Genomic DNA, 18,456 nt, shown 5'->3' on the forward strand with positions numbered 1-18,456 from the left:
GTTGTTGGTAGTGTAATTCGATTTCCACCTACTCAGTTACAATTTACTTAAACTGCTGCTCTAGTTCTGAGTTGGTTTGACAGGAAATATCAATAATCGTTCTTTCGAAAATGCCTATTCAATGTTTCAGCACTTCTCAAACTTCTCTGCTATCTCTGCAGCAATGTGGCGTCAGCGCGTCACCAAACATACAAACCAGAAAATATAGGGCACCAAGTGCTGGTGCAAAAGGTAGGAGGGCTATATGTGATGACATACTCGGTGTAGTTCAGAGTACATAACGTGCTTCTTTCATATTTGCAATCTCTGTCAATGCTAATCACTTTCCTGCCAGCATTTTCTTATTTTTCAGGTTGGCTGTTTAAAAATTCGGCAGATCCCACGTTTCTTAGAGGTTTATGTAATGCGAAGCATGCGCTTTTAAGGTGACTGTGTTGTAATTGTTTTATTGAGCGAAACCTTATGAAGTGGCGCTAAAGATATTGTCAAGTTGCTTGTATATGGTTGTCACGGTCTCAATGCTATTAAAACCCCCTTAAGCTACTACGCCGTGCGTAACAGATTGGTGGATGGTTCTGGGTGAGACGAACCTAACCACGGAAGCTTCGCTCCCTGGACTTCACCGCAGCCGCCACCTTGCCAGACTTCTGCCTTCACCAATCAAAATGTCCCAAGACCAGACTTCTGCTGCACCGTGGCCAACTTCGATGGGTTCCATGCCATACTACTGAGTGCCACCAAATTTGTGCAGGAGCTCAGGAGAAGACGTCGACGTGTGGCTCAAAAACTCTAAGCTTCTATTTTCGCTGTCACCCACCTCGTGTAGTACGAGAACCACGAGGCTTTTGTTGCAGAAGTGCCCCGGCGATTACGACACAACAAAGAAATGCCAGGAGCATACATGGGATTCGAGGGCACAGCTTCCAGGAGAGACATGTACGGCATACACCGAGGAAATTTTGAAGCTGTGCAAGATAGTAAATGCCAGCACGTCTGAAGAAGACGAGGTTGGACACGTTCTCAAGAGTATAGACGAAGACGTGTGCAATTTATTAATAGCAAAAGAGAGCCTCAACTTCATGTCCTACGTGATTAAACACTCGCATCTTTTAATCACTGAAGATGCAACGAATCTCCGAGAAATTCGGCCGCCTGTCCGTCGCAACTGTGACAAGTGTTGAAAAAGTGCCCCCCGATGACCTTGCTTTGTCCATACGGCAGATTGTAAGAAAAAAACTGCTTCGGTGTCAACAAACTTATAATAACCCCAGCGACTTTCAGGATGCCTTTAATATACGCAAGAGAACCAGAAGGTATGCGAACTTCGGTGACTCTTGCTCCATGGACACCATCGGGCAATGCAGCGTCAAGGCACACGGCATGCTGTGGGTGCACAAATTCACGCACAGACACACGTTAGACAGCTGCATATGTTTTATATAACCAGTTGTTCAGAGCTGCGTACTGATGGCAACAGCAACGTGAATAGTACTAATACGCTTCATATCAGCTTCCTATATAACCAGCCCTGCAACCGCTATTGACGTTTCGCGAACATTAGGGCCTATTTGAAAAGTAGTTCCGAGACCTTACGTGTCTCCGAGACCTTACATGCTTGATTGCCAGGCAGAATGCTGGAGTTCGACTCCTACTGGGACCTTGGCAATTAATCTTTGCAGTCATTGGGTCAACGCTTCCGATGTCCACTTTCTCTAAACGCTCACGCGTTAAAACTACCCATGTCTGTCCTCCCCGTTTCTGAGTAGACATAAACTGTCGATAACTTGTGGCACATACCCGCATACCCGTGGCGCATATCCGCATGCGGGTACGTGCCAAACGTCTGGCTTATAAGGTTCGACGACGTACGTAACGGGATTCTGACATTATCTATGTGAAGACCAGCGATTCATATCGGTCAAACCATCTAACCCTCCCATACTAATTTTGGTCCACCCAAATTGAAAGGGGTGATCACAGAAGCACCGAGACTTAGGTGGCTAGATAGATAAATAGATACGTAGATAGACGCTCAAAGTGCCTGCTGTACGCGAAGAAATGCTTCACAATCAAAATTCACCTATAATTACAATACTGCCTAACATATGTCGAAAAGAAAATGTTTACCTAACTCAGAATTGCTAACGAAATATATTAGACCCTTTGGCTCACTCGGACTCAGATTGACCAAAATTTTTCTCAATCGAAGTCACTCGTACTCACACTGACTTTTTTTTTCAACTGGAGTGACTCGGATTCAAAGTCACCATAACAATTTTTACTTGGACCCACTAACTAAGATTCCCGGCTCAATCTGAGTGTGAGTGAGTCGAGTCACGAGTCCGTTTGCGCATATTTAACTTTTTCTACCATGGTGTCAATGCTCTAAAACAGTAATATCTCGCATACCTGGTGTTCTACTGGGCACTTTTTGGTCTCGTACATTTAAATACGAGTTGAACGAGGTTGCCATCCGATAACAACATACGGAGATGATTCCGTTATATTTTAAGATGTGAAGCGTCTTATCGTCGAGCTCAATTCGATGTACGGCGTGACCACTGTTGCTGTGCATCCCCTCTTTCTCCTCTCCTACGCTCCTCCTCTCTCGCCTAGCAACTCCGACGTGGGCAGCGTCTGCTAGCCTACGCTCGCTTCCCCCTCTATATCCTCTAGGCATCTGTCCAGGGGCACGTACACAAACACAAGCCGCATGAAGATCTCACGGGCTCGCAGCTCCGTTGGGTCTTGTTACGTATGGATTCGTTTTCGCTCTGACAACTTTAAATATTGAACCAAGCATATTAGGTGAGGCGAAATTAATAGCTTTTAATAAAGTATTTTTAATTATTGATTATTGTGACAAAGCTTTATTCGCCCCCCCCCCCAAAAAAAAAAGATTTTCGTACATGTCGTGAATGTGGATGAAGCCGATGGAAAATAATACAGCAGAAGGCTGGGCATAGTCCGACAGCAACACGCACGTACATAGTGATGGTGTGATCGACTTCGTACGACATTTTCGGTCTACCGTTCATTATCACCTAGTCTAGCCTTGCATTATGCTGCTTCGCCGAAGTTGGTATCCTTGCAGTCGCTCGAGCCTGTTTTGATGTTCTGGCACCTTTGCGCTCGGGCAGATTTCTATGACAAGCCTCAGCTTAGCTCACTCTTACAGGTTCGGTCCTTACTGGTGGTCAGTCGTCTTTTGTCCACCTCAAGCGCAATTATTACAACACACTTAAAATAGTACAATCAACGTCGCCAACACATGCTTTGCCTTCTCTATCTGCTGTTTTTCATATAGGTTGTGATGTGCTTATGTAGTTGTCTATGAGCGCCAAACACTGATTAGTATTTCTGGACTTTATAGAACTGCTGGATCCGTGATAAACACCAGGGCCTCACGTTTCAGCTTCATTGACTGACTACCTGTACAGAGTGCTGAAATTTTTTGTTGCGTTTATTCGACATACATGCGTACCGTACTCCGATCACTCGAGTGTGGTGTGCCTGAGACGTCATTCGCAAGAAGGTGACGTCTCTCGTCAATGGTGGGTATGAGAATGTGGAAGAAATGGCGTAACATTTGAAGCTCAATTATTTGTTGCAACATGCTTAGCTTATACGCTTAGTGTGTTGCAATCGAATGTTTTCGGTCTATTGGCTCTGTTTCAGACTGTTTGTGTGTTGCTGGCAATCAGTGTTGCGGGATCACCACTCCGGAATCGGAATGATTCCGGAGTGGCAGCGGATTCCGCAGTCTCATTGGAATCGGAATGATTCCGGAGTGGCATCGAATTCCGAAGTGAAAGTGGAATCGGAATTCCACATTTTCGCGACCCCGAAATAGAATGGCGACAATGCTTGGAGGAATGGAATCATAATGGTATGACGGCTTTTTTCGAGAATGAAGCACGTTTTCGTTCCCATGCTGTTTTTCCAACTTTAAACAATAGTAAACTGAAGCCTCAAACTTAACAATATAGCAGCATTTTTAAAATGACTTGGCTGATTGGAAGCACAGTACATCTCGTAAACCAGCCACGGTGGTGTATTGGCTACTTAAGCACTTAACTGCTGACCCAGAGGCCGCAGGATCGAATACCAGACGTGGCGGTAGCATTTTCAATGCAGGCAAAAATGCTTGAGGCCCATGTGCTTAAATTAAAGTGCGCGTTAGAGAACCCCAATAGGTCAAAATTCCCGGAGCCCTTCACTACGCTGTCTCTCATAATCACATCGTGGTTTTGAAATGGTAAACACCAACAATAATTTTATTACAACTGTGTTGTTATATCAACTGTTTTCTTCCGAATTTTTTCTCTATTCTTCATGTAACCGCTGTCCAGCACAAGTATGACGGCAGCATCCTCCCTCTTCTTTTATGCTTTGCGATTTTTCCCCCTCCGTGGCGCCCCAGCCACCTGCTGTGGCTGCACCCTTCACATCTTTGCGCTATGTCACTGTCGGCGACCCGGGCGCATATTCGACGCAATGCTTCTCTAAGTTGTGATGCGCATTAATGCTGGCACGATCCTTTCGTTCACTAAAAGCTTTCGTATACCAGCTTGCACGCTCTCTCACCTAATACTTCCCTACCGCTTTTGCAATACGGTCCCCCCTCTGAAGACACATGGGTGCGTTCACCCGAAACTCTGTCGGCGAATGTCTGTAGGTCAGCGCAGCACACACTCGAACACGATGAACTGTATGCGATCTCCCTCCGTGCATACAGAGAGAGAGAATAAAATTTTGAAAGTGTTGGTTCAGGAAACTGTCCGAACCAGGAAAGCCCACGTAACTATGGCCCCAGCGACGCCTCCATTCACGCTGAAGAGAACCTACCTTCGCTCTGTTCCAGAGTGGAGGAAAGCCCGGGTAGAAAGCCACCGCCACCACGCCTGTTTGCTGCTAGAGAAGCGCCATACCGTAATGCACTATATCCCCCAAGCTCTTTCGTCCAGTGGTTCACACTCGAGCAGCTCTTGTTTGTGAAGTGCAACACAAAGTTAGTTGTAGACGGCGATTGTTTTGTCTCAATTTCCTTTGAACCAACCATTAAAATGCTGTCAAAATTCACAATTCTGGTTTTGAAAACTAAACGGTGAATCGCCCATTTAGCTCATAACATTGTGTGGCAAAATGTTAGAGGCGGCGTTTTGGCAAACCAAAACACCGCCTCTTTTTGTACCTTGTCCTGCTCGCGACCTTTTTGCAGCATTTAAAACTCACGAGGACGCTTAAGCACTTTTTATGACGCAAGTCTCGTGACCAAAGGACTAGTGAGCAATTCACAAGCATTCGGGAGATCAAGCCCTGGAAATCAGGCGTTCCTGAATTTCGATCTCGGAGTTGGTAGCAAGAACCTGTAGCAGAAACTTCTCTCGGTTCCTGCTACTCGTACTTGACGCATATCCATGTTCGCATCGCCACACAAAGAGGACATCGAGGAGGAATGTGTTTTGCTACATCCTTGATAGCTATTATTGTATTATTGCGCTCAAATTAGTCATATAGGCCTGAGTACATATTCTATCGAAGTCGAAGGTCACAAAGCATTCTTTAAATCCACCTTTATAGTTAGCCAAAGCCAAGAGTAGGCGTGGCGTAGAAGTGGGAAAAATCTGGTGGGAACAGTGCACGTATTTGTAAAAGAGAAACCGAGGCATAAGTTTACGCACAAACAAATCCAATATCCCTACCGATACTGAAGAGCGAAGTAAATTATCCCTGCAAATTGATTCCCATTGATACCTCCCGAAAGTGGTGAATACTCCATGCACCGCGTGATCTTTATCTCATGAGCAGTTTAGTATACCCGACACATGTAAATAAGCTTTTGCGACAAGAAAGACATTGCATAGCTGCGTAAAGGCAAACACAGTAGATTCTGCCCCCCTCCCCCTTGCCCCTTCTGCTTGCTATACGCCCTTGACAAGCTTGAGTGCTGACGAGCAGTGGGGCCCTGCAGGTGTTCCGTATTAGATGCGAAGGCACAAGGTGCTCGAGGGGTGGTGCACTGTTCCTACTAATACCTGTTTATGCGTTTCGTACCCCTTTAACGAACTTTAAGTAACACATTGGTACGTTTAAGCTTAAAAACAATATTAAAACATCACATTCCTTCAAACTTGCTCACTAAGCAAAATATATAGAGAGAGAGGCAGACCTGGTCCTATGGAAACGAGTCGAATGGTTGCACTGAGCGAGATAGGTCATCAAGCAGATGTCCCCATTTCCTACTATCCGTCGACCTTGGTAACATGTTTTGTGTACTTTTGCAGTTCTTAATGCATCTGGTGTCACAAGATTTATGGGGGTGTTCATTATTTGCTCAATAACACTTTCACAATGCATTTCATATCTTAAGTAATTACAGGAATAGAATTGAACTGCCTGGCCATTGCCGGAGTGAAAATAGGTTGTTTTTTTTTTCATTCCGAGCAATTGAAAGCAATGGAATTGCAGCAAGTCTTGATTCCCCGGAATCAAATTGGAATGAAATGGTGGTGCCCATTCCGCAACGCTGCTGGCAATGGCCTTAACATCCCTCTTCACAAGCCTACAGGGGCTTGATGAAACTGGCAGAAGACTGATGCAGGATAGCTGTGAGGTGCATGAGCCAGGGGGTACGTATATTCACATCTAAAAGACTGGACGTGCAGAATGGGCCCTTGTGGCAGGGGCGTAGCTAGGGGGTGGCACACAAGCACGTTCCCCCCCCCCCACCCCAAAAATTTTTTTCGCCATGGCAAAAAATGGCCATTTTAAAAGGGTGCCCCTCCCGAAATCAAGGTGGCGTCCCCTCCTCCCCCCGAAAAAAATTCTGGCTACATGCCTGACTTGTGATGCCCTGATTTGGGTTTTGTGTCTATATTTGCATGACCAGTCTTTCAGAATGAAAACGCTAATTAGTATACTGCGTACATCGGTCATCTAGGATGAAACCAGCAGCTCCACGAAACGTAATGCGTTGGTTCTCAGCTTTTCCATTTGTTTTAGGCATCCTTGTACGAAAATCATTTTGGACATCATTTGCAAGTGAAGCCTGGTTTGGTAGATCTCGTCGGTGTACCTGAGCACGTTTGTTGCATACTTTGCCGGCGTGAGGGCTTTGTCGATCTCACCGTCTTTTAGCGGTTGAGCAACGCTGCCGGTAAGAAGAGCCCAAAGCGAACTCTTGCACCTTGGAGGAACTAGTGCGTCTATGACAAATACTGTAAAGTCCAGAAATATGCCTGCAAATCATGCCGCTATAAAGTCTAGAACCTCTCTGTAGCGTCATAGGCATCACTGCCTTCGTTCATATCCTCGAGGAAACTTAATTGGCGTTAGGAGTAATGAGGATCATTCGCTTCAATCGAGGACGAGAGCGAGGCTACGTCCAGCAGTCAACCATCACGACAACTTACTGGAGAGGTCATGAACCCTAGTGGTGAGGCGCTTGTGTTTATTAGAGGCGAAGCTCCTGAAGGCGTCACCCGATCGTCCTCTGTAGTAACCACCTCTCCTCAGTTCTTGAACCGGCCGTAAAGGGTGCTACTTGAACTATATAACCAATGCTAATACGCGGACAAATGCGAATGGTCCGACACCAGAAGGTGTTACTTGAAGAAAAAATAATGATGAAAGGTCAGTTTTATGAAAACAGGATTTACATCACAAGTACGGAAGGAGAGAGAGAGAGGGAGATGATTATTTGACTGCAATCACGTGTTCTTCGGCGGCGCCGTACGCCAGATGGCGCTCTATAGTAAAACAAAAGCGCCGTTTCAGCGCACGCGCGTTCAAAGGGCGCGCACAGGGCGGCGGCGGCTCGCGCTCGAAGAAGGAACTCCGATGCGAGAGCGCGCGAGGCAGCAGCCTGCCGTGAAGCCGCGTGGTGGCGGCTACAAAATCCAAATGTACGAGCGCCGGAGGCCGAAGCGGCGCGGCAGCGGCGCCAGGTCGCACGAGAAGCTGTACCTGGCACCCAATCTTTCAATCGAAGACGTCAAAAGGCTCATCGACCAGTCCATGCGCATATACGACAAGTCGAGACCGTTACTGCTCGTCGGCGACTTTAACTTCGACATATCGGACCCGAACAAACATTGGTTGATGCAATACATGACGAGCAGGTACGGACTCAGGTACATCTCTTTCGATTACTTCGATCACTAAACGACCATAAGGAGAACGTGCATCGAGGTGTTGTTTGCAAACTTTCACGTAAAATCAGTGCAAGAACCGCTTTCGGTGCGTTTCACCAACCATAAGGCGGTAATAATGAAGGCAAAACAAAAACCAGAAGAAATAAACGACACTGTTGAATAAACATTGTTTAATTACATTTTACTCACAAATTTCATTTAAGGTGTGGGGCGAGGTATCTAAATAGCAACAGCTTCGCCCCACTCTTCATCATTCACCCCATGGATATGCTATCATTTTTATTACTCATAATATTACCACTGGTAATATATTACAATAATAATAATGATATTATTATTATTATTATTATTATTATTATTATTATTATTATTATTAATATTATTATTATTATTATTATTATTATTATTATTATTATTATTATTATTATTATTATTATTATTATTATTATTATTATAAGCATGATCACGACTCTTAGATCACTTTTATAGAGGAAAGTATCTTTGACCGGTGGCTGGTAAGTTTCCCAAGTATATCCAAACGTGGTCTAGCACAACAGCTGAGAGCTTTCGATTATGGGACTCAAGTAGAAAACTAATCCAAACTATCGTTGAATATTTTGTTACCCATTTTTCACCCTTATATCGCACTCCAAGCACCGAACCTCAGACCAGATAAAAGCCCAAGGTAGTTCTTACATTCAGTGCTGTTATGTTTTGATAAAAAGCTCATCAGCGATTGTTTAATTAGACGCTTGAACTTGTCATTATGTGGGCCGAATATTCGGTGGAACCATAAACAAATATGAGCGTCCAGCTTCCTACCATCAAGCTCGAACTCATGGATAACTTACTGTACAGTGTTATGAGGACACTCTGTACGTGATCACCAGCCTGATCGTAAACTGCTTATGAACCCCCCCCCCCCTTTTTTTAGATGTAGAAATGACCACTGTGTAGGTGATTTGGCAGAAAAAAATTCTATATTCGCCGATATAGTGAACTGGCCATATAAAAATTTAATGGTCTCAACGCTGGCGACAACCTTCACTCATAGAGGCAAGCAACGATGCACAGTGCAATTGTCATGGGCACGGCGTGCGCTCCGTCAGCAAGCTCGAAGACGCACTCTGGCGTATCTTTGAGAACAGGTCGTAGCAACGTAAAAGCCGAGGTAAGTGTGGACAATGCGTGTGTATGGGGACGGGTGCAGAGACTTTGCTGACGAACGAAGCTGTGCGCCATGTTCAGCCGCCCTTTCAGGTTTTCAAGGGCGTGGTGGTGCCCTTGCTACTTGGCGCCGGCTTTGGGATCCGCAGCTTCGTTTCCACTTTTCTCGAACGGAAACGTAACGCTGTTGTCCCGTCTCGATGACAGCAGATCAGTTGCAGAAGCTGCGTTCGACACTCCCCGGTACATCGCCTGGATGTCCTCATGGTACAACTTCTGGATCTGTGTGCGTCGAATCTTGAGAGCTGCCGTCACTAACTCCGTCTCAGGCGTCCACACTTCCTTACAGAGTTTGTACTTGAGTGGAACTTCATACTTTACGAGGTTACCTATATCAAAAAATGTGGAAGCGAGGTCACGAAAGCCAGGCGCAAGTTTAGGAACACAGATGCACTTGTTAGGAAAATGGCAGAAACCTAGTTTGAAGCACCGTACGTCATTTTGTGCTCTGCGACTCTTTCGTTACGCAGACTTGTATCTTCCGCTCATGCAGCACGCTTGCGAGGCTTACTCATGGCCGAGTAAATGATTGAGTCGCATGGGTCTGCGTTTCACTTTGCCGTAAATGTGTAATTCTGTCGTTAATTATCTCTAATATATTTGAAAATACCTTTGGGTAAAAAAATAATCGCCAGGCCTGCGCGGCACAAAGAACTCAGTCATCGCGAAAGCTGTAACAGCATTCTTTGTAAGATTATCACTACGCCGTAAATCATCGCAATTCCTGTGAAGTAGGCAAGCGCCCACTACGCCATTATTCGTCATTCTGTGGAGAAGCGTGGCACCTGTTACACACCTGTAGGCATTATGGGAACTCTGCTTTGTGCTGTGCCTGATGATCATGAACTATGGCTGAGCCTTATATAGCGCGTTGAAAGCATTCGACTCAGTCGTTGTGCATTTTCGCATTATGTGACGTTTGGTTGTTATTGTATCTTCAACCACGCTACATTATAGATACGTAAACGTAATTGCTTGACTGACATTACGCCTCTATACTACAAGGTTTTTCGCAAAGAAGTTTCAAACCCCAACCCAAGGCTATGTGATAGAATACCTGAATTCCACATAAAGGACACGGGTTAAAATTATATCCGAGCCTAGAATTTTTTTTCTCATTTCGGTTTTCCTACTTTCGCGCGATAGCGGCTCCGGACACCAGCACCGGCGGACGACTATATGGCCCAAAAATCGGTGGTTGTTGTGATCTACCAAGAGCTTTCGTTGTAGTAAATCACAACACATGTACTGATAACCCGCATGTTAAGATTTTTGGGCATATTGCAGCATACAGTATGATAAAATTCTCATCAGTAAACTTACATCATCATCATCATCATCACATCATCATCAGCCTGACTACGTCCACTGCAGGACAAAGGCCTCTCCCAAGTTCCACCAGTTAACCTGGTCCTGTGCTTGCTGCTGCCAATTTATAGCCGCAAACTTCCTAATCTCATCTGCCCACTTAACCTTCTGTCTCCCCCTAATCCGCTTGCCTGATCTGGGAATCCAGTCAGTTACCCTTAATGACCAGCGGTTATCCTGTCTACGCGCTACATGCCCGGCCCATGTCCATTTCCTCTTCTTGATTTCAGCTATGATATCCTTAACCCCCGTTTGTTCCCCAATCCACTCTGCTTTCTTCTTGTCTCTTAAGGTTACACCTACCATTTTTCTTTCCATTGCTCGCTGCGTTGTCCTCAACTTAAGCTGAACCCTCTTTGTAAGTCTCCAGGTTTCTGCTCCGCAGCTAAGTACCGGCAAGATACAGCTGTTATATACCTTCCTTTTGAGGGATAGTGGCAATCTACTTGTCATAATTTCAGAGTGCTTGCCAAATTTGCGCCACCCTATTCTTATTCTTCTAGTTACTTCAAACTCGTGGTTTGGCTCCAAGGTCCTTAGGTACCTGCCCTAAGTAGACATAGTCTTTTTACAACTTGAAGTGCACCATTACCTATCTCGAAGCGCTGCTCTTTTCCGAGGTGGTTATACATTACTTTCGTTTTCTGCAGATTAATTTTAAAAGCCACTTTTCTGCTGTCCTTGTCTAACTCCGTAATCATGAGTTGCAATTCGTCCCCTGAGTTACTCAGCAATGCAATGTCATCGGCAAAGCGCAGGTTACTAAGCTACTCTCCATTAACTCTTATCCCCAACTGTTCCCATTCTGGGCTCCTGCAAACCTCCTGTAAGCACGTGGTAAATAGCATTGGGGAGATTGTGTCCCCCTGCCTTACACCCTTTTTGATTGGTATTCTGTTGCTTTCTTTATGAAGCACGAAGGTAGCAGTTGATCCCCTGTAGATTTCTTCCAGGATGTTTATATATACTTCATCGACGCCTTCCTGATTCCGCAGTGTCTGCATGACGGCTGATATTTCTACTGAATCAAACGCCTTTTCGTAATCTATGAAGGCTATGTATAGTGGTTGGTTACATTCTGAGCATTTCTCTATTACCTGATTGATAGTATGAATGTGGTCGATTGTTGAGTAGCCTGTACGAAATCCTGCTTGTTCCTTTGGTTGATTGAATTCTAATGTTTTCTTTATTCTGTTAGCAATTACCTTTGTAAATAGCTTGTATACTACAGAGAGCAAGCTGATCGGCCTGTAATTCTTCAAGTCCTTGTCATCTCATTTCTAATGTAATAAGATGATGTTAGCGCTCTTCCAAGACTCTGGTACTCTTCCCATCAGGAGACATTTCGTAAACAGGGTGGCTAGTTTTTCTAACACAATCTGTCCTCCATCTTTCAGCAGATCTGATGTTACCTGATCCTCACCAGCAGCTTTGCCTTTTTGCATGCTTTCCAAAGCTTTTCTGACTTCTATCATTACTGGTCGGGTGTCATCTGGGTTACTGCTAGTTGTTATAGTATTAAAGTCGTGGTTATCCCGGTTACTGTACAGATCTCTGTAAAATTCCTCCGCTATTTTTACTATCCTATCCATATTGGTTGTTATTTTGCCTTGTTCGTCCCTTAGTGCATACATCCGATTTTTGCCTATCCTAAGTTTCCCCTTCACTGCTTTGACGCTTCCTCCGTTTTTCAGAGCGTGTTCAATTCTCTCCATGTTATACCTTCTCACATCGCATACCTTACGCCTATTAATCAACTTTGAAAGCTCTGCCAGTTCTATTTTGTCTGTTGTACTTGAGACTCATGATTTGGCGCTTCTTAATGAGATAATTCGTTTCCTGAGAAAGCTTGCCAGTGTCCTGCCTAACTACCCTGCCTCCAACTTCCACTGCACACTCCGTAATGATACTCGTCAGATTATCATTCATTGTATCTACGCTAAGGTTGGTTTTCTCACTAATAGCCGTTCTGTTCTGAAGCGAGACTCTGAATTCCTGTACTTTCCCTCTCAGTGCTAGCTTATTGCGTATCTTGCGTATCAGTTTCTGTCGTTCCTTCTTCAAGTCTAGGCGAATTCGAGACCATACCATTCTATGGTCACTGCATCGTACCTTGCCAACCACTTCCACATGCTGCTCGATGCCTGTGTGTGCACTCATTATAAAGTCTATTTCGTTTTTATTTTCGTCATTAGGGCTTCTCCATGTCCACTTGCAGTTTCCTCGTTTTCGGTAAGAGGTATTCAAAATCCGTAAATTATTGCGGTCTGCGAATTCTACTAGCAGCTCTTTTCTGGCATTTCTAGTACCGATGCCTTAGTCTCCTACTGCCTGGTCTCCAGCCTGCTTCTTCCCTACCTTTGCATTAAAGTCTCCCATCAGTATAGTATACTGTGTTTTTACCTTACTCATTGCTGATTCCACGTCTTCATAGAAGCTTTCAACTGAAGCGTCATCAGGGCTGGATGTAGGTGAGTAAGCCTGCACCGCCTTCATCTTATATCTTTTATTCAGTTTAATTACAATACCTACCACCCTTTCTATAATGCTATAGTATTCCTCTATGTTGCCAGCAATGTTTCTGTGAATTATAAACCCCACTCCCAGTTTTCTTCTGTCAGCCAAGCCCTTATAGCAATGGACGTGCCCATCCTGTAGTACCGTATAAGCCTCATCTCTCCTCCTAACCTCACTGAGCCTTATTATATCCCATATAACCCCCTCTAGCTCCTCGAATAGAGGAGCTAAAGGGTGTTAAACTTATATGCACTTATATGCATGGACCCAAATCATTAGAAGTAAATATTCGGACATATATTAATGAAATACTATGCCATTCTTAGTTTCCTTGGATATATTTGTATTGGGAGCTTGCGAAATTCCTTAAGCAAGAAGTAACCAGCCTGCCGCCTTTTGTTTTGTTTTTAATACATGCTTTTCACAGCCAAAGACGGACGGAACGACGTACGTATGTACGGGCAAATGTATATATGCCCAGAGGTATAGGCGTCAGACGTACGTGCTTGCGCCACATAATAGGGTGTTGTAGTTACACTTTTACAGTTACTAGAAGCGTTCAGCGAACATCACCAGTGAGAATCCTAACGATAACATATATGATTTATGGCAAATAATTAACCATGTGCCTGTCACGAAAAAAAGAAAACTAAGCATCAACTTACTTTTAGTGCAGTGATTGGTCAGTTCATTTGTCACGGCATTGTGCAAAATGGGATTTTCGCAAAGCTGCGGCAAGCTTTCATTCTCAGCAATGGAAAGGGACTTTGCTGTCCTCTTCAGGGTTGCCTCATTTGGTTGGATCAAGGCAACGACGAACGTACACAGCGAGCTTCCACACACGCAGGCATTGTCAACCAGCGGATGTGTTTTCAACACCATTTCGATCTTGCCCAGCGACACGTACTCGCCGTTCTGCAACTTCACGAGGTCCTTCTTGCGGTCTGCAGCACAACAAGCGCACATAGTATGAGCCTCGACACCACATGTCTAACGCACCCTTTTGAAAAAAAAGAATGATATAGAAATTATACGTGCTAGCGCTACTAGTACCAATGCTAATGTGCTGCCAGTATTTTTCTCCCTATCATTAGGGGTGGCGGAGGTCTACCATTTGGGCTAAGTACTAATAAGATTTTCATTTTCCTCAACAAACTTTTTTCTTGTACAAAAACCATGAAATAAGCATTGATGATAAGCTGATTTTATATGTTTATTGAAAAACGACCTCATGCAAGCAAATAGTGCGATCTTGAGCCAAAAACAGCATAACTTTATGGCTTTGCTATAGCTGAAGCTATATGTTACGTTGTGCGCAAAACGGCGAGCGTCTTTTTTTTCTGGCAGTTTCGCCAACACTGCAGTGGTGAAATTGGCAGAAGGTACACATTTAATGCCGCAGATACAGGTTTCGGTTGACAGTGCCGTCCTAAAAGGCACCGACTTTCTAATGGGTCAACGAGTACAGACATTACGCTCGGTGGTTATTTGGTACTCCTCGCCTTGAAATATGACCCCATAAAGGTGTCTCAAAGCCACCGGACGCACCTCAACATATTACAGCCTTTGTTAAATTGTCGAGCATCTGCATCTGCTTTCAGACGCAGAAAATTGCTGCAGCAGGGTATACGTATATAGGTTAAACAGGTGAAAGTGCACTTCCACTCAGGTGCTCGGCAAAAATAAGTCGTTTGGAAGGCCATCCGCCTTCTGAGTAGTTGGCGTCGTAGTACCGCCATACCTAAAAATTAGACCTCTTTTTTCATATTTTGTGCTCGAACTTACTACCAGCCTCCTGCCGACCACCTCCACCAATAATATATCCATCATACCGATTGTTTCGTATGCTATACAAATCGTAAGTGATGATTCGAGGTATTCGATATCGATTTGGTTTGCCGCGGTAATGTTAAAAGGACGAACATCTATTATGAGCCCAAAGCTTAGGTGATGCGGGTCTTAGTCCTTAAAAGGCTCCGCAAAAAAGACGAGCGCCCGGATGAACCCTTTAGTGGAGAGATATTTGTGCGCACGTACCAATAATCCGAAGGAGGCCTTTAGGCAGGAACTCGCCAATGTCTCCAGTATAGAACCAGCGCGTCTGGCCGTCATCCTTGAAGTTCTCCGCAGTAAGTTCTGGCTTCAAGTAGTAGCCTGCTGCCACAGTGGGACCCCCGACGACCACTTCGCCTCGTGGATACGGCCGGTCAGCTACGTGGTAGCCACCTGTGCCCGATAGAGTCCAGGATGTGAGAAGGAGTTGGAAATGTAATGTTGTCGCGATAGCAATTCTATGGACAATTTCGGCTGCATTTTGCCGCTGGCGTCAGCGTCGATGTCATGCACCGTATATGTATACGTACCTATATATGTATGAAAACGCAAGAAAGAAAAAATCCACAAAGAGTACTCCGGCGTACAGGATCGAACGTGGAACCTCTGCGTCATGAAAGTGAGGCGTTAACCACTGCGGGACACCGGAGCACATCCTTCACCGTTCAAACGGCAAGCTATTTATATCTACCACTTACCGCTGCTCACGAGTATCTAGGAGGAAATTGTGTTTTCAGTATTACCACCAAGATGGCGCAAAGAGCTGGCGTCGCCATATCCCACAGCGGCGCCCGCTCTAATCTACTATACGCGTACTTCGTCCGGCGACATAAGGGCGCGTGAGGTAGCGACGCTCCTTCACGCGCCCTAATCTCGCGGCGGCCAGGAGGGGAAGATTGGCGTTGGGCTTAACCTGGAACGATTCTGCTGTAGTTACCTGGTGCACAAAGGCCGCTGCAATCATTGCAGTCTGCGTTTGCGAAAAGCGCGCGCTTTTGAGACACAGCAAAGTAACAAATGAGACGCTCATTCACGTACACCCGTACCTGTGAGTACGTTTTATGCGTGAGGAACGCGGGGCATGTTTCGATCTGCTTTCAATTCTGCGCGTGACCTTTCAATTTGTTGCTATCGCATTCATTGCTTCACCTTTCTGGTAAAGCTGTGACTTTCTAAAACCCATTTCACTTATAGTAGAATAACTTACTCCTCCAAATGCAAAATTATACATCGCTCAAACCACCACAAGGAACTTGCAAAGTCATATAATAAAAAGAAAAAGACAGGCGACGATGTCGCCTTGAAGCTCACGAGCAAGTTCGTTGGCATCATAGACTTCACAAGCGTGTGCTATAGGCCGGTTAACGCATTGTTGATAAAGCTGGGCTACATTGTCGTCTGCACGAGTGAAAGAGTGAACATAACCAATCTCAGGTAGATTTACCACGGCTAGATGGTCAAAATAAAAAGGGAGATACATTAAAATCTGTCACGTCTCAGTGACATACCAGCATAGTAGTTATGGTCCAAAAATAAAAAAAAATGGAACTTTGACATTACCTATCTCTTGTGACAAATTATTAGTCTGGAAAGGAATATTTGACCAGTATAAACCAGATTAGCGTTTTTAGAAAACCTGTGTTGTAGTCAGACTGTACAAAACAAATACAGTCAAAACAAAGCATTTAGTCCATGTGAGATCAAGAAAGAACTTGAATGTCTCTCTCGCGAATTAAACGTCATCTTGAGCCTCACAAAGTTAACTAGTTTTTTTTTCTGGATAGGTTTAGCAGACAGGGCGCAAGATCATTTCAGTATTCTAAAGGCTCGTACAGTCAGAATAGTTTGCGAAAAAAAAAGAACAAGACATACTCGAACCACAAAAGTCTGAGTAACGTTAATGCTACGGCTCCTGCACAAACCTTGCTCAAGAAGTAAAGTGTGGAATTGGGCTAGTTGGTAATCTATTAATAAACTTCTCAGCGCAAAAATTTCAGACAACGAACGCAAGAGACGAGGATGAGTGCTGACTTTCGACTGATTTATTACTACTAAGATGCACATATATATGTTACAGAAAAGAATATAAGTTCACTTGCTGAAGCAAAAAAAAAACAAAAAGTCAAGAGGCTGAAAAGTGACCACGCATTTTTAGGAGCGAAGCTCCTTAGGTTCTGACGATGTTCGTTGTCGCCGTCATCGTCGTACCTCTCCGTCGGACCGAAACACACGTGTTACATATACCGTACATAGAACGTAAAGTCGCATATGGTCAAAAATAGACCGTACTCTGTCCGTGCAACTGCTCGTCCATCCGTCCACCCATCTATTCGTCCATCTATCTTTCCGTGCATCCATGCAGCGATTGGTCAGCCCGTGCATCTGTCCCTTCGTCCGTTCGTTCGTCAAGCCTTCCATTCATACATCTGTCCATCCGTCCGTCGGTCGATGCATGTGTCTGTTCCGTTCGTTCGTCCGCCTGTCTGTCCGCCTGTCCATATGCATGCGTCCATCAATCCGTGCATCTGTCTGGCCGTCCATTTGTGGGTACATTCGCCCATATGTACGTCCTTCATACTAGTTGATGACATCAACGTCGACATTATGGACCTTATAAGACCCAGCTTCGCTCCATCATCAGCATTCACTTCTTGGAACTGCAGCAATTTTTAAGTGTAATACTTTATTGTGATACTTTATTGAGGTCTTTAAATTACACAGGTGGCAAACCACTTTACTTTCTTTTGCGGTTATCCTGCACAGTCAAATAGAAAGGTGGAGCGACTCTAAAAAAGCTTCCTTTTGAATATTTTGTTTGCTAATAGCAATATGCCGGAAAGATTCCAGCTGATACCGATTCTCGACAATTATAAAGCATTGAATAAACGCATTGGATGAGACGCGTTTCGTTCCCCTTGTCTTCACTGTTGGACTCGCTCGCTGGATTTCATGCCGACCGGTTGTGCCGTCGCGATCTCCGACGTCAGCGTAGCTCTGGCCGACTGGACTTGCTCTACGCCATCTCCTGTTGCCGACAAGAGCTCTGGAAAGTGGTGCCACGTCCTCGGACTCCTGAAACTGTGTCCATCTGTCCTGTTTTCTTCTTACTTCCGTCGTTCGCCGTCCCTACGCCTCGCTTTCTCCTTTCTCTCTTTCTCTCTTTTTCTGTACCTTTTAATCCTATCCTTTTAATCCCTTTTCCACCCCATCTCTCGTGAGCTACTGTTGAGGTGCCCTCCGCCTGAGAGACAGTTACGTGGCTCACTTCTCTCTTCCTTTCAATTGAAATCACTTCCCCCCTGTTCGCTGTTGCTTATGTAAATTTTCTAATTTCTGCCTAATCAGTCTCGTAGCC

At 44.8% G+C, this 18,456-nt stretch overlaps 1 protein-coding gene across 2 annotated transcripts in view; it reads right to left on the minus strand.

Moving 5' to 3' along the window:
* Window positions 1–9,149: 9,149 nt before the first annotated feature.
* Window positions 9,150–18,456, minus strand: part of LOC119187864 (fatty acid CoA ligase Acsl3) — a 99,461-nt gene continuing 90,154 nt past the window's right edge. For both annotated transcript variants that reach the window (XM_075878750.1, XM_075878751.1), the window contains 3 exons: window positions 15,306–15,494; window positions 13,934–14,212; window positions 9,150–9,712 (listed from right to left, as the gene is read on the minus strand). In XM_075878750.1, the coding sequence (XP_075734865.1) occupies window positions 9,444–9,712; window positions 13,934–14,212; window positions 15,306–15,494 (737 nt within the window). In that variant the 3' untranslated portion in view covers window positions 9,150–9,443. The remainder of the gene's footprint in view (window positions 9,713–13,933; window positions 14,213–15,305; window positions 15,495–18,456) is intronic.

Source organism: Rhipicephalus microplus, chromosome X, assembly GCF_043290135.1.
Source record: "Rhipicephalus microplus isolate Deutch F79 chromosome X, USDA_Rmic, whole genome shotgun sequence".
NCBI classification, from domain to species: domain Eukaryota; kingdom Metazoa; phylum Arthropoda; class Arachnida; order Ixodida; family Ixodidae; genus Rhipicephalus; species Rhipicephalus microplus.